Source organism: Thermobia domestica, chromosome 5 (genome assembly GCF_964235325.1).
Source record: "Thermobia domestica chromosome 5, izTheDome1.hap1.1, whole genome shotgun sequence".
Classification (NCBI taxonomy): domain Eukaryota; kingdom Metazoa; phylum Arthropoda; class Insecta; order Zygentoma; family Lepismatidae; genus Thermobia; species Thermobia domestica.
Genome location: NC_137458.1, coordinates 312246624 through 312263517, shown reverse-complemented (window position 1 = coordinate 312263517; position 16894 = coordinate 312246624). Strand labels below are relative to the sequence as shown.

The following is a 16894-nucleotide window of genomic DNA, read 5'->3' as shown; positions in this document are numbered from 1 at the left end:
TCTGGGATTGAACCTGGACCTACTCACACCAAAGACGAGAGCGTAGCGACTACGCTCCGTGGGGCTACTCAAGAATATTTGTACGAAAAGTGTTATATAAACATAGCCATAGCCTACGTATACAGTAGTGAGTTCAGAAAATTTACCCTGGGAAGCTTCTCATACATGAGGAGTGAAAAGCAGTATTGTTAATACACTAGTAACTCACATTGAATATGAATGGATACATGACTTCGGAGGGAAAATTTCCTACGGACAGTGGCGTAGCGATAGGTGCAGGACATTTCGGTATATTAGGGGATGCTCCAGGTTTTTAATAAAGCAGATGCAAATTATATAAATGGATGCCCAAGTTTTCACGGTCTACATTTCCGAACATGGCAAGAATGAAAATTCCTGCTCACTTAGCTGTCATTTTATTACATTTGCGTATTGAATTATTACTATTGTTTATTTACACTACCACTGCAAATTTACATGAGTATATTGTTAATGAACAGGACACTATATCCAGTTTACTTTTATAAGACATACCACAACGATATAAAAAGAAAAATGGTCAATACCTCCCACTAATATTTTTTGGTTTGTGGCCGTTTCTGCGCGTGCGCATAACTTACAGATGTTCATGTATGGGCCCTATTCGATGGGTGACGGAGCGCCATTAGGGATTTTGCCTAGGGGCACCAAAGGCCATTGTTACGCCACTGCCCACGGGTCATCTCTGAAATTATCACTGTCTACACATTATCTTATTATTCCAATATCGTAAACTGCATTAAGCACGTACTTTAATAGTTTGTACGTATTAGGAACGAAGCTTTAATAAAAGTGTCCTTCGAAAATTTTGTCTGTGCCCGCCTCTCCTGGCGTACATCATACATCTCACTTTTGCTCTTTTTTTTCTACTTTTTGTGATAAACAAAAACGCGACGTAGACTAAAAGCGTTGCCAAACTTCTTGTATAAGACTTACCTGTAAATTACACAAATAGCGTTTCCATGTGTTCTTTACCTCTGAAACTGCGAGAAATTTTGCTAAGTAATTAATGAAATCGCACATCCGCGTCAGAGTAGAAAAATGTTCAAATCAGATGCAACTTGTGCTTCTCTCTCCATCGTTTTGATGCTCCACAAGTAATCCGTTGATCAATACAATCAGTTAAATGTTAGTACCTGCTGTTAGAGGAAAGTATATAGAAACCAAAGACAATCATGCTATTATGTATCACGAGTTTACGTTTATATTCTGTGATAAAATTATCACACTCACTAAACTTAAGTAATCGATCCATAACATGTTCACTTTGACGCATTATAATAGTGTAACAGTCAGAGGCGGGTCTAGAAGATGAAAACTGGGGTGGCAGCCAGAATCTAGACTATGGTAGGTATATCATGAGATTACTATAAAGTTCCAAAAATGTATAAATAATAGTTAAATTACTTTTGTCACTAAAAATATGGGGGTCCTAAGTTCCCCGGCCCCGGGCCAGATCCGCCACTGCTAAAGACTGGACTGAGTTGACTTTTACTGGGTAAGAGTGTTACTGTTATGGAACTAATGGAATGCACAGAATGACTGAGAGCGTTCTTTTGATTCAATTTGTACCCATTTGTATCAACAGAAAGCAACATTTGCATTTTAATTTGGGGTAGTCGGTATAGCAGATATAATTGATTTGTACATGTTTGGTGCTGTGTTACGCTCTGCAATGTTTGCGAAGACTAGTACGGAATAAGGCTCTGTATTGTTTATCTAGAGAAAAACATGAAATAGCCTCTATTTTTCATGTATGCGTATCGCTCAGTTCTAAGTAGTCTGGCGCAAAAAGAAGTCCACTTCTGTGAAAACGAAAAGCACGTGTCCATTCTAGTACGTGCACCGCGTCCATTCTTATACTTTAATGAAAACAAGGCCTAAGGAAAAGCGTACAAAGTAGGAAATAAGTAGCAAGAAAGGTACAATGTAATGCACAGAGTAATAAATATAATAAGGTTAGACAGTGTGAAAAGTAAATGTTACAATCCGAGAAAAGGAAACGTCAAAATTAGGAAAGAAGTTCATTTATAAAAGACGACAAAGTTAAAAGTTGGGGAAGAAACGTAAATATATAATGAAAAACAGTTTAAGAGAAATAGTGTAAATGTAGGAAATGTATGTGATGAGTTAGTGATGCGCATACGTGATGACTAATATATGCAATTCCTCTCTTGAAACGGGAACATTTCCAGAAGATCTTAAGCTTGTAAAAATAAAACCTATACACAAAAAAGGATTAGCTACTGACCCAGGAAATTATCGTCCTATCTCTATTCTATCTGTTTTCTCCAAAATTTAGGAAAAAGTAATGTATAACTGATTGGTACCCTTTCTGGAAAAGAATAATATCTTTACAAATAGCCAATTCGGTTTCAGGCAGTGCAGATCCATTAACAATGCTGTATTTGCTTTTCTAAGTGGTATATATAAAGCAAGAGAGAGCAGAAATAAAATGTATGGAATTTTTCTGGATCTCTCAAAAGCCTTTGACCTTGTTTATCATAAAATTCTATTGAATAAATTACATAGTTATGGTATTAGATGTCATGCTAATTTATTGTTCTAATCCTATTTAACTAACCACAATATGTCGAAATTTTACCAACCAAGTCAGAGGTAAGGTACATTAAGCACGGGGTTCCACAAGGATCAATATTAGATCCTATACTTTTCCTTATATATATTAATGATCTTCCCGATTATATAGTTCCTAACAAAAACGTTCTCTTTGCTGATAATACAAACATTTTAGTTGAAATCCCAAACAAGCCTTGCTCCGAGGAGTACCGGTACATATTTAAGAACACGACAGATAAACTGACAGAATAGCTAAAAGCAAACCAACTTAAACTTAAATACAGCGAAAACAACAATAATGAATTTTAGTGAGAGAAAATTAAACTTCGTACAGAATCATTTTGGGGGGTAATGCCTGCCATGCGAAAAAAGTATTTACAATGCAGAAAAAAGGGCTACGAATAATGCTATTCAGTGGTCGAAGTGAGACGGTATGCCATACCATCTCTGGTCTTTCCGTGATGAAGGCATACCGCCTCTGCTATTCCAGTGATCAAGACAAACCGTCACTGGAGACTAGATGCTAAATACCTTTAATAAACCCAATTTTATACACAATTGATGAACAACTTTGCTCGCAAAAATATTTTATTTCTTATTTAGAAATAATTTCTACCTTGACAACACCGACATTTTTATCTTTTCCTTTTTTTCTTTTTTTTTTTTTTTTTTTTGTATTTAAAATGAGGTACCTTTAAAGAAGTTTATCTAGTTTATATTTTGGTGTATCATATTGAATTGTTTCTTTGTCGTTGAGCATGGGGATACAAATGTTGTGTTTTGAGCATGGACAGAGTTAGAAGTTGTCTGCGGTTGGGGACGGATTTTCCGAGGTTTGGAATACCCTCAGTCGATGGGGAGGGTCCGGTAGTTTTCTCGCAGGAAATTAATATTTAAAAACCTAGGATTTTGAACATTTTCTTGTATAATTCTCTATAATACGATATAAGGGGATTTAAAAATATATATATTTTCAGAGTTGTTGCCGGGGGATGAAAGTCTCTCCATGTCCCTCTTTCCCGTAACTACATAGAAACTCTTCCATGGTTTTCAGTCATTATATAAATAGAAATACAATCTTTTAGGCAACATAACCTCATTGTATTTCAACATTTGGATAGCCGGTATGTTAAGTTAAAATCGAAATAAAACATACCGCCTCTGCTTTTTTTCTATTTCAAATACTGATGTTATCAGTTCCGTTTCGTACATCAAGTAGACCACTGTTTCAGAAACTTAAAATATTACCATTGCCCTGTATATACATTCATATATATGAATAAAAGAAATTTCCAACTCAATTCGTACCTACACCAATACAACACTAGAACAACCAATCATATTCATATACAAAATTTTCGTTTAACAAAAACTCAAAATTTATTACATCAGACAGGAATAAAACTTTATAATAAATTGCCAGATTGTATCAAACAAATGCCAAACTTGCAGTTTAAACGACACCTCAAGTTGTTGTTACATAAGCATCTTTTCTACAGTTTAGATGAATACCTTCCACGTTTGATCTCTCTCTATTATATATTAAGATTTACTTGAATGTTGAAATATGTAAACAATGTAGAATTTATACTTTTTTTTACTTTTTAAAAAATACACTTTAAAAAAATACAGTTTTATTGTTACATATTTTGAATGTATATTTGTATTATTAATTGTAATAATGTATCTCTTGACGAAGTCATGAACGCACAGTTCTTACCAAGATTCTTATAAAATAGAGGATCTGCCCTTACAACAAAATCTTGAAGCCACACATCACAGTTTCGCCACCCCTACCCTGCCCACTGCGCCCAATAGGATCACAATATTTTGAGCCAACAATCATGGCGGAAACGAAAGTAGCCAATTAGACGATGGCAGAAACGAGAGTAGCCAATCAGACGTCGCGATGCTCGGTTGCTTTTTGGCTTCACCGATTTAATAGGATGAAGATACATATGGGCAGATCCTCTATTTATAACGTCCTTGGTTCTTACGGTGGAAAATGAAATAAGTAAATAAATGAAGTGTAACAGATAAAGTGTATTTAACCATAGAAGAGACTACACTTAAACTTAATTTGATCTTCTTTCTCTATGCAAATACGATATACACTCAAAGGTTGCCGCTGACAAATTCATTTCTCAAGAGTGATATAAATGAAGTAATAAGCAAATCATCTGTTCAATTCAAGGATGTTATAAAATAGATCTGCCCATGTAGGATATCTTCATTATATTAACTCAATGAAGCCAAAAAACAACGGAATATTGGCACGTCTGATTGGCTACTCTCGTTTCCGCCATGAATGCTGGCTCAAAACATTGCGATCTTAGTGGGCGGAGTGAGTGTGGCGAAACTGTGATGAATGGATTCACGAGTTTGTTGTATAGGCAGATACTCTATTTTATAACATCTTTGGTTCTATTAGGTGAACTTCTTTTGTTTAGTAAACGCAAGAGCAGAGTTGCCACTCGAGACCCGCTCTTATATCAGAAACGGTTCTAAATTATATTAGATTTTCTTAACTTATACCGGTACCAGATTTCCAAATTATCTTTCTGCACTAAATCCTCTCCTGTTTTTAACATTATTTTAGTGAAGTATTCTGAATGTATTCATGTACAAAAGAAGTACGAATTTACGTTTTATGAACATTGTAAGCAACAAATAAAGAAAAGTATGCCGCTTCTGACAATGCGCTGAAGAATTCCTTTTAACGATATATTAACCTACTATCCTCAATTCTAAAATTAAGAAGAACAGAAACAGGATATAGCCACGAAGTCAAGTGTCAATTAATAATTAACTTAAGTTAACAGTTCCTTAAGGGATCACGTTTTATTCCTGGGATTTACTTTTGATCATTACTAAGACATTCAACAACATAATGGTATAAATTGGTTTTATTACTTGAACCATTACTATCAGGATCATAGTCGAAAATAGCTGAACCATTAGAATTTTCATTTTTTTATCCTGTTCCTGTTCCGGATTTGGCCAAGATGTAAAAGCCAAAATGCCAGATACTAGGCGCATATAAATTACACCAAATTTAGATCTAAGATATTATAATTTATCACTATTTGGGAGAAACTGAGAAGTCGAAGCACATCGAATGAATCGCTCATTTGCATTAGAAAGGACCGAAATCGAATGGATAATTGAATTTCAATCCATCGTGAAATAGTTGTCATGTTCGCAATGAATCCAGCTAATTAGCTTTTTACAATTACTTATCTTACCAGTGGCTGCAGGGCACTCATCTGTGGCACGTGGAGTTCCTAGTTCGATTCTAGCTTCCACCACATTGTGTTCGTTTTACTCGGGGTTCCCCTGTTTCTTCCCATTTTATCTTATAATCACTGTTTCCCTTAGCCTCGGTGTATAAACGTGGGACGTTAAATCAAAACAACTCAGAAGCCGCCACTGGAAGAGTATGTAGGAGGAAGTAGACCTATACACTACTGCTGTCGAAACACCCTGTATATCGTTCACATCATTTTAAATGAAAACCAGCATTAGAATTTACAATACCTCTTTATTTTCCGTCTTTAAAACTAGATATTTCAACGTAGACAAACACTTCATAGTTCAAGGTACGTTAAAAGAATATAATATTTTTTAAAAAATTATTTCGCAGAAATATCTCTCCATAATCTTCAATCAATAAGGAAAACAAACTTTTACGCTTAACAAGTATTTGAACTTCAAATGTTCGTTTGAAATAATAACTTCATTCATGTTTTCTTTAACATTAGCTAACAGATGGAGCAACATGTGTTTGGTAATATTTTCATCGGGGGTTTCACATTGATAAGAACTTAATCTGTTACATAATTGTTCTTTCGTTTCACTTTTTTTCTTTTTTTTTTATCTGAAAGTTATCGCATTTATAAAGAGAAAAGCATTAGGTTGTCAGAATAACAGTGGAGGTTGCATAACGTGAAATTACATTTGTGATTCGTAGTGCGGCTACAGTTTGTAGAATGGGCAAACCACGAGTTTTGGTGTCTCATTGTGAAGTTCCTCAAGAAGGGCTTGATGTATTGAAAGAGAAGTAAGTATTGTGTGATTAAACATTCAGGTTTTGTGCAGACTTGTTTAGGTTGTCAGCTATTTGGATCTCATTTAGCATTATAATATTTTTAAAATTAATTTTTCTGTTTTCAGACATTTTCTGATCAGGGGCATCGGCTTAAGTTTAGAGTTACCCCTCCAGTTTCAAACTTACAAAAAAGCAGTAAAAACATTAAAACGTGCATTTGTACGGGTTAAGTTTAGAGTTGCCCCTCCGTTTTTTTTTTTTTTTTTTTTTTTTTTTAATAAAAATTAGGAACATTTACAGGAGAAATGAGGTAAGAAATTATGATTTGGAGTTCTCATGTGATGTTTAGGTGTGTAAGTTTGGGGCTTTAGTTTAGAGTTGCTCCTCCAGTTTCAAACCTACAAAAAAGCAATAAAAAAATGCACTACTACTACTACTACCCCTACTCCTACTCCTCTTACTACTACTTATACTATGGATTTGTATAGTAGAAATGCACGTTTTAATGTTTTTACTGCTTTTTTGTAGGTTTGAAACTGGAGGGGCAACTCTAAACTTAAGCCCACCTAAACATCACATAAGAACTCCAAATCATAATTTCTCACCTCATTTCTCCTGTAAATGCTCCTAATTTTTTATATAAAAAAAAAAAAAACGGAGGGGCAACTCTAAACTTAACCCGGGACATCTATTTGGGGAGGGCAGGAGGTAATTGGGGAATGAAGTAATACTAATCAAGAGAGAGAAACTTCTCCCTCTTCCCAAGCAAAATCTAAAATGACATCTCTTTCTGATGTGGACTCGACGTTAAGTTAATTGGGTGCACATTTACTGAATTCCGATAAGCCCTGCTATGCCAAACCTGTGTATAAGGGGGTTCACTCGAGCAGACGTTTCTCTCAAATAGAAAATTTATAGGTGAAATACGATGTGAAACATTTTTCCTGAAGAAATGAGACTGTTAATAAAGTAATTACTGTCAGTGCACAGCATATTCGCAAAATGGCTAATTAGAACGTAGAGCCAACGTTAACTGAATTGGTTGGATATTTATCAAAATAAAGGAAGGATTCAAGTGCCACAACACATAATCATTTATGCCAGAGCTCGTTCATGGCTAAGCGGTTAGCGTAAGCATCTTTGGTATGGGAGACCCAGATTCGATTCCCGGTGGGAGCTCATGTGGTTCGGATTCCACGTTAATCAGTAGGTCCACGTCTCATATAGCCTTGCTGCTGAACCGGACGTTAAAAACTCAAAATCAACTCACGAACACTGGATGCAATACGGATTCATGTTTGCAATAGGCCAGACTTAATGGTGCAAACTTAAGACGTTTCGATAAAGTGTAGGTACGCCGATTAGTTTGACCAAGTGTATACCAAAGCCATACTTTACGTGATGGTTTGTTGTATATTTTACAAAGCTGATAAAATTTAGAGGAGTTCATATTCTCTAGTTCCTTTTAGCTGCGAAACTTTGTGTATGTTGTTTAAAAGAGCCCAGTTAAAAGAGGAACATTTCTTATTCCTGATAACTAATAAACAAAGCTATTGATAACTAAATCCCAATTTTTGTGGAATTTGTCATCATCCAAATATAAGGATTGCTGTTTGGTTTGTCCCTAATGTAATATGAAATGAAATCTTTAAGTTTTACGTCCCACGGTTATGCCGGTTAGGCTAAAGGAGACGGTGATGATGAGTAATGAATGAAATGGTGGAATGAAGAAAGTGGGAGGAAACGGGAGAACCCCGAGAAAACCCACGCACACGGTGTTTGTCCACCACAAAGTTCACTTGGCGGGGGCTGGGATCGAACCCGGGACCCCAAGCACCAGAGGTGAACGCTCTTCCACTGAGCCACCGCGGCCCCTGTCCCTAATGTAATATGATTCCAACTACATTCTACTGCCAGTGATGGTAATGTTTTTCATTTTGCCTTTGTTATTTTTTTTAACCCTTCACCTGTTTGGCCGCGGTGGCTCAGTACTACATCGTTCACCTCTGGTGCACGGGGTCCCTGGTAAGATCCAAGCTCGTGCCAAGTGAACTTTGTGATGGACAAACACCGTGTGTGTCGGTTTTGTCAGGGTTCTCCCGTTTCCTCCCACTTTCTTCATTCCACCATTTCATTCATTTCTCATCATTATCGTCTTCTTTAGCCTAACCGGCATAAGCGTGGGACGTAAAATTGAAAGATTTCATTTTCCTTCACCTCTTGATCGTCTTGTTCAAAATTTCAAAATGAAAGTGAAAATTTTACATAATGAAAAAAAAAACTTTAATTTTAGCATTCCACCATTATGTCCTTTAGGCTAAGGAGACGGATGATTAAGGCAAGAGAATGATAATGGAAAAGCCCTTTAGGCTAAGGGAGACGGATGATTAACCCTTTGGGGATTTTATGGTACAATTTGTACCATACGCGTTTTTCATGGTACATTGCGTTATTTCTCTTCTATTTGAGCTTTTTCGTCCGGGTTTTTTTTTAAGTCCAGAGGCATTGTAGAAGACATTACGTACGGTTTCAGACCTTCCTGCGTCCAGACATAGGAGGTGATGACGTCATAAGTCTAAAATTTATTTTTTCATTTATTAAGCCTATGTTCAATATCTTTTGGCGGGCTTATTTTTTCACGTAGAAGATTGAAATTTTGCACAAACATTCAGTCCACCGAGTAGTATTTACCAGATTTTTTTAGACTTCTGCGTTAAAACAGGGGGAGATCCAGAGGGGCAAAAAGTTGAAAAGAGGGATATTTTTACCAAAAAATCCCTTTCTACGGGATTTTCTCGCCTTAGATACATGATGGAGACATGTGAATGGTACCGCCTGAAAGGCAGTTCCATTCTGAAGAGAATGATGGGCGAAACATGACCCTAGGGTAATTAGGGATGTCTTAGGAAATTTTTTCCCTGAGATCATAGTGTTTTGTGGTAATTTGGGGGCATTGTGGGAATTCTTAATAAAATTTCTCCCGCCGTTAGTATTCAAGATAGAAACTTGAAATTTGGCACACACATTCAGTATATCAAGTACTATTTATCATATTTTTTTAGATGGCTACGTTCACACAGGGCCGTTCCAGGGGGGGCCAAAATGCGAGAAAAAATTTTCCCTCCGAAATTTTCCCTTTGACATCATTTTTCCCGCTTCTGGTATATGGTATGAGCATGCAAGTGGTACCCCTTTGAAAGCCAGCTCTATTCTGAAGAATATGAGGTATGAACCATGATCCTAGGATAAATAGTGACGGATGATTAAGGCAAGAGAATGATAATGGAAGAATTGGTGAAATGAGATTGTTGGAGGAAACTGAAGTACCCCCGAGAAAGAGCACAGACACAATGTTGTCCACCACCAACTTACTTGACCAGGGATCGAACTAGGAACTACATACCAGAAGTAAGCACTCTACCACTAAGCCCCATGCCCTATGTAATGAAAAAAAAAGAAAGAAGTAAAAAATATGAAGATTACCTAGGTCAGTATATTCTGTTATGCGTTTCTGGCTCTAAATCATTATTCTAATGAAATTATTAATAACATTTTCTTTTCATAAATTTCAGATGCGACCTGGTTATATGCAAAGGACTTCCTTATCCTTCTCGAGAAGAGCTACTAGAGAAATGCGTTGGTGTAGACGCCGTTTTCTTGTGGGGTTACCACGTGATAGATAAAGAATTCTTTGATAAAGCAGGTAAATCTTTATTTGACATTTCTTTTGAATATTAGTTTTACAGACAGTTAAAAATAATCCGCGGAGCAGTCGTATTAACACAGCTGCCTATTACCAAAATAACTCATTTTATTTCTTATTTAAAGTAGAATTCTGTGTAAATTTAACTGAGCTCATACGTGCAAAGAATTTGTTGTTGTTATGTTTCGACGCTGTGAGACTACGTTCTTCAGATTATCATCTTTCTTTCAGTTTGTTATGGCGCTAAAACTTAAAAGAATTGTATATTTTTATTGCATTTGGTAGCACTCTTAACTAAGCGAAACGTACATTGAAGCTTGAAACAAGAGTGAATGCGTACATTTCTTGAATTTTCCTATATGGCATGTGGTGGCTCTGTAGTGGAGCTCTGGATGCGAAGGGTTCCTGTTTCGATCCCGGATCATGTGAATTTGTGGTGGACAACAACGTATTCGTCAGTTTTCTCGAGTTTGTTCCGTTTCCTCTCATATCCTCATTCCACCAGTTCTTTCATAACTATTCGTTTATGTTAATCATCCGTCTCCTTACGCCTAAATGTTATTTCATTCACTGAACCCTGCTCATTTACCCAAAAAGCCTATCCGGATGCAATGATGTGAACAGACTTTGTGGGAGATGGCTGAAATTCAGCTCAAATGTAGATGAGACTATATAGATTCTATATTCTAAAAGCAAATTGTCCTAACTGGATGGAACATAGTCAAAAAACACGAAATATTAACATTAATGTCAATGGGAAGTCAATGAGAAACAAATAATTCCTCCACTTATCTCAAAAAAACAAAAGAGGGAGATGGCTGAAATTCAGCTCAAATGCAGAAGAGACTATATAGATTCTATATTCTAAAAGCAAATTGTCCTAACTGGATGGAACATAGTCAAAAAACACGAAATATTAACATTAATGTCAATGGGAAGTCAATGAGAAACAAATAATTCCTCCACTTATCTCAAAAAAACAAAAGAGGGAGATGGCTGAAATTCAGCTCAAATGCAGAAGAGACTATATAGATTCTATATTCTAAAAGCAAATTGTCCTAACTGGATGGAACATAGTCAAAAAACACGAAATATTAACATTAATGTCAATGGGAAGTCAATGAGAAACAAATAATTCCTCCACTTATCTCAAAAAAACAAAAGAGGGAGATGGCTGAAATTCAGCTCAAATGCAGAAGAGACTATATAGATTCTATATTCTAAAAGCAAATTGTCCTAACTGGATGGAACATAGTCAAAAAACACGAAATATTAACATTAATGTCAATGGGAAGTCAATGAGAAACAAATAATTCCTCCACTTATCTCAAAAAAACAAAAGAGGGAGATGGCTGAAATTCAGCTCAAATGCAGAAGAGACTATATAGATTCTATATTCTAAAAGCAAATTGTCCTAACTGGATGGAACATAGTCAAAAAACACGAAATATTAACATTAATGTCAATGGGAAGTCAATGAGAAACAAATAATTCCTCCACTTATCTCAAAAAAACAAAAGAGGGAGATGGCTGAAATTCAGCTCAAATGCAGAAGAGACTATATAGATTCTATATTCTAAAAGCAAATTGTCCTAACTGGATGGAACATAGTCAAAAAACACGAAATATTAACATTAATGTCAATGGGAAGTCAATGAGAAACAAATAATTCCTCCACTTATCTCAAAAACCAAAAGAGGAAGATGGCTGAAATTCAACTCCAATGTAGAAGAGACTACGTGGATTCTATATTCCAAAAGCAAATTGTCCTAAATGGATGGAGCATAGTAAGAAGTTACGAAACATGAACATTAACCTCAATAGAAAACTAATGAAAAAATAAACTCGTCCACATATCTGAGAAACTATAATAAGATGGTTAATTAAAAGCTTATTGCAGACTTAATGAAGAACTTCAAAACGATGTATAGCACGTAAGATAAATATGGATAGAACATTGTCAAAAGTCAAGTTGTTTGAGTAAAATGAATAATAATGATAAAGAATATGTATCTTCTGTGAATTACCCAGGGAGCCCCACTCGGAGGTTACGTGCTTGAAATATGTCACATCTCGATTTGGAATCTCCAGACTCGATTTAGCACGCAACGTGACTTTTGACTTGATCACGTGAAAGCGTCTGCTCCTCATGGCAAATCGGATAGGCCCTTAGTCGCTATAAATCTAGAAGCTTTTCAGTTTAAGACACTTGTAATCTAAGAGAATGATAATAATCTTTCTTACTATTTTTAATACAATAAAGATAGTCTAAAACAAATAACAATTTAACGTAAATCCTTAGAGTTAAGAAACATAACGTGTTCCCTGAGCGCTGCATTTCAATCACTAATCGGTCTTCTTCTTTTGGCAACAACAAGTTGCGAATTTTATATGGTCAAATATTCCTTATATTTTTAATTGAATTTAAAAAAATTAAACATATATATTTCCATCTTACTTGCGAAAAATCTAAATAATCTGTTAGAGAAAATTAACGTAAAGAAATCTATATAATAGACTTATATAAGATCAATATATCCGAGTAGCTAGATTATAAATACAAATTAATATAACAACAAATTGAACATTTAGATTAAGGAATTAAAAAAAAATGGTTACTAGAAAATAATTATTGGTGCATAGAAGCGGACAAAGGGAATAAAACAGATGGGTAAAGATAGACTTTTATCCACCTACGGTAGCCATAAAAGTGTATAAAAGCCAGTATATTTTATGAAGTTCTGGAGTTCAAGCATTAAACCTTACACGTCTATAAGAGGCATATGAAAAATATTGTAGCAAGTCATATAAAAAACTTTATAAACAAAGTATGTCATAGAAGAACTCTGCAAATAAAGCATGTCACATAAAGAATCCAACAAGCTGACAGATTATCAACAACCATGTTTTGTTAGAATAGAACAGAATATTTTTATTGTCTTTAAGCCTATGATGAGGCAATGGACAACGTGAAAGGATTATACATGCATGCTTTAAAATATTACACTAGCAACTTTCATACTTTATAATATATGCATATATATTACAATAAATTTCACATTCAAAAATATCACCAGTGGACAAATAATTTTTGCGCTTCAAAATATTCATTAATATTATAAAAAGGCAAAGTTACTAGTTCTTTATACACCTTAGCTTTAAATTTCTCAATAGGCAAATAATGTATATAAGTTGATAACATATTCATAAATGTTATACCAGCAATAATATAACTAACTGTCTTTAATTCTATATAATCTACTATAAGGTGCATCAATTAGTTTGCTCGATCTTGTATTATATGTATGTATATCTTGTCATATAACATAGTTGTAACAATCTGTTTCGTGTGGATCAATACTAAATAAATGTAAAGATTAATTACAGTCATTATCTTTAGTTGAACAGATAGTGGCTTACAATGTTCATTGAAGGACATACCACGAATTATTTTAACAGCCTTCTTTTGTAATAGTAAAACACGTCATTTATATAACTGATGTTACCCCAAAATATTAAATTATATGTAAGTATACTTACGAGAAATGCAAAATATGCTGTTTTTAGATAATTATTTGGCACGGTAGTTCTTAAGGATCGTAACATACATATTGTTCTTGGTAATTTACGACATATGTGTTGTATATGTGGTTCCCAGGTCAACTTACTATCTCATATAATGCCAAGAAATTTTATGTTGTTCATACTAATGTTAGGGTAATCTTTAAGTGTAAATGTTATCTGTTTAGTCTTATTTTTGTTTAGTAGAAAACCATTATTTCCAAACCATTCTGTGGCTTGCATCAGTGTAACCCTACATTGCTCCTATAGGTCAGTCAAATTATTAGCTGTGTTCAGAAAAGTTGAATCATCAGCGTACAGGATACACTTAGCTTCAATACTTAATGGTATATTATTTGTCATTAAAATAAAAATCAAAGGTCCTAAAACAGACCCCTGAGGTTATGACAGTACTGGGTTCGATTCTGGTTGGTATTTGTTTGGGTTAAGCCAATTTATAACAGCAGCGTGGTTCGATTCAGTTTTCGCTGGATGGGAGTAACCATATATCGTTATTCTGTGTTTATTCCTATCTTCCAGTAATAAATGGTCAAATGATAGTAAAATAGAACACCAGTTAATATGGAGAAAGATCCACACTCACGGTCGTTAGATTCGGGTGTGTTCATTAATCGCCAAAGGCTGAATCGTGTGCCCACCATCACTGGCGAGTCCCGCATAATACGGATGCATCGACAACTACAACACTTGAGGTGGAAACAACTAACATAGGTAACACCGGATGGTTGCAGAGAGATAAAAACATACCTTTGTACTGCGCTACTTTCGATGTACTTTACCTGTAACCTGATGATGAACTAAATTATGCACATAGTACGGTATGATACTTCTCTTTCACATACTAAAAGAAACACACTAAATATCATACACCATAACACTATGATATATCATTTCATGATTAATAAAAATAGCTTATGCACCAAATATTTTAATATTTGTATATATTTTGACTTTTAAGAAAACAAGAACATACCGAACAACACTAACACAAGATATATTGATCAAATGAAATTTAAAGATAATAGCCCTTAGAAATCGGTTCGGACGCGCACGACTACGGCACTACGAAACACGCACGAATATTATAAATTCGATAGTTTACCGAAAACAATATTTTCCTTGAAGGGAGAACCACTATTCTTCTTTGGTGGCTGCATGATGAATTATTTTCTCCAAAAGGAATTCTTGGATGTCGCTTCCATCTTCCTTAGATATATAACGTTGCTTTTATAAATTCTTTACTTTGTGTGTAATTTAGTAAAACATATTGTATTAGCACTAACTTTTAAAATTTAAGAACTTTTTGGAGTTAATATTCTCGCGCTTTTCACTTTTAGTTGTTGTATTCGCACAATCAGATGAGTGCGTGTTCTTGTTTTGGAGTCTTGGAGAGCATTCCCCGCGCCTCTTTTGCGCGTCACTTTTCTTGGTTCCTCTCAGAGCGTATGAATATACTAGTGGAATAAAAAATAGTTCTCATAAAACATTAGGTTTTTATATCACTGCTCCAATAATAAGAAATAATGGATTAACTACCACTTGATTGAAAGTACATTAGTTATATTGATGTACATAATAGTGTAAAAAATTAGTAATTATTCACAAAAATTCACATTATGACGCATGATCCAGTGCTGTTGCTTTGGAATCAACTCTGCGTGGGTGTGGGTGAGGGAACGAACGAATACTTTTCTAAATATGGTCCGACGAGAGGTGCTGAAATGTCTTGAGGAATGAGGCACCTTTTGGGTAGAAAAATTCCACTGTTTCGCTCTTCTGTGCATTCCGACTGGCTAAACAATATTTCCAAGAACTGGCATTGGAAATATGAGGGTTGGTTAAAAAGTACATATAACGATATCGTTATAAGGTATGCTGAGTTCTGTATGTGATACGCTTTGTTTGAAGGGTACTTTATATGACTTGCTTTGTTGCAAGTTTCTTTATGTGACTTGCTTTATTTGCAGGATTCGTTATAAGACTTGCTTCAAGATTTTCCATATGCATCTTACAGAAGTGTAACGTTTAATACTTGAACTTTATACAATATACTGGCTTTTATGAACATTTTTACTTTGTGTGACTATCCTAGTCGAATAAAGGCCATTCTTACCCACCTGCTTTACTCTAATGTAGGAAAACGAATATAGTGATAAATGTTTGGAAAAATTAAAGTATCAGGACTACAACCATATTACAGTTGAGCCGTTACATGAAAAACGATCAATAAATAAATAAAATAAAATAAAATAAAAAATCGAGGTCGTCCCTTGTTGAAGAAACTACTTCTTAGAACCTAAAAGTTGATCTCCCAGCCTTGTCTGTTATTTGTGGGATGTCCGAATTACACAGAGACGAAATTCCTATTACACCTATACTATCAAGACGGTTTCATCCTGCTTATAAGTTATCTAAGTGACTTTCCATATGCATTAAGGAGAATACCTCTAAGTTCAAACATTTAATTCTTGAGGAAAAAACTGAAATTTGTGCATTAGCTAACGTCAACCAATTAAAACTAGCTTCTGTTGATATAATTTAACATGTTCAATTCTATTTCTATGAAATAAGGTATCTTGTGTACTCAAAAATCGTTGCGATTGAATAAATTTAATAATCTTGAAATTTATGAACTTACTGACATCTTAGAAGTGTGCGTACACAATAAAATTTCAGATTTGAATACAACATTCATTAGTAACAGGAAGGGTTATATATGGAGAGTCCTCTATCGTTTTTATTAGCCAATATTGTGATGGATCATTACGAAATTAAATTTCTAGAAAATGAGGAATTAAGATACGTAAAGTATTTTAGTTATAGCCTATCGAACAGACAAACAACTAAAAACATTATTGAACATATTGGAGGTAACTCATCAAACAATTAACTTTACGGTAGAAAGGGAAAAAGATCATTCTATTAACTTTTCGGATTTAACG

The 16894-nt window shown here is 34.8% G+C and overlaps 1 protein-coding gene and 1 long non-coding RNA gene across 2 annotated transcripts in view; one reads left to right on the top strand and one right to left on the bottom strand.

The window, feature by feature from the left end:
• Nucleotides 1–6281, bottom strand: part of LOC145686790 (uncharacterized) — a 31697-nt gene extending 25416 nt beyond the window's left edge. Inside the window, exon 1 of the long non-coding RNA XR_014131650.1 lies at nucleotides 5865–6281. This is a non-coding gene — a long non-coding RNA (uncharacterized LOC145686790). The remainder of the gene's footprint in view (nucleotides 1–5864) is intronic.
• A 137-nt stretch (nucleotides 6282–6418) lies between these two features.
• The window catches only part of LOC145686789 (glyoxylate reductase/hydroxypyruvate reductase-like), a 28712-nt gene continuing 18236 nt past the window's right edge, over nucleotides 6419–16894 (top strand). The window contains exons 1-2 of the mRNA XM_081760447.1: nucleotides 6419–6679; nucleotides 10240–10370. Coding sequence (XP_081616573.1) covers nucleotides 6609–6679; nucleotides 10240–10370 — 202 coding nt within the window. The 5' untranslated portion in view covers nucleotides 6419–6608. The remainder of the gene's footprint in view (nucleotides 6680–10239; nucleotides 10371–16894) is intronic.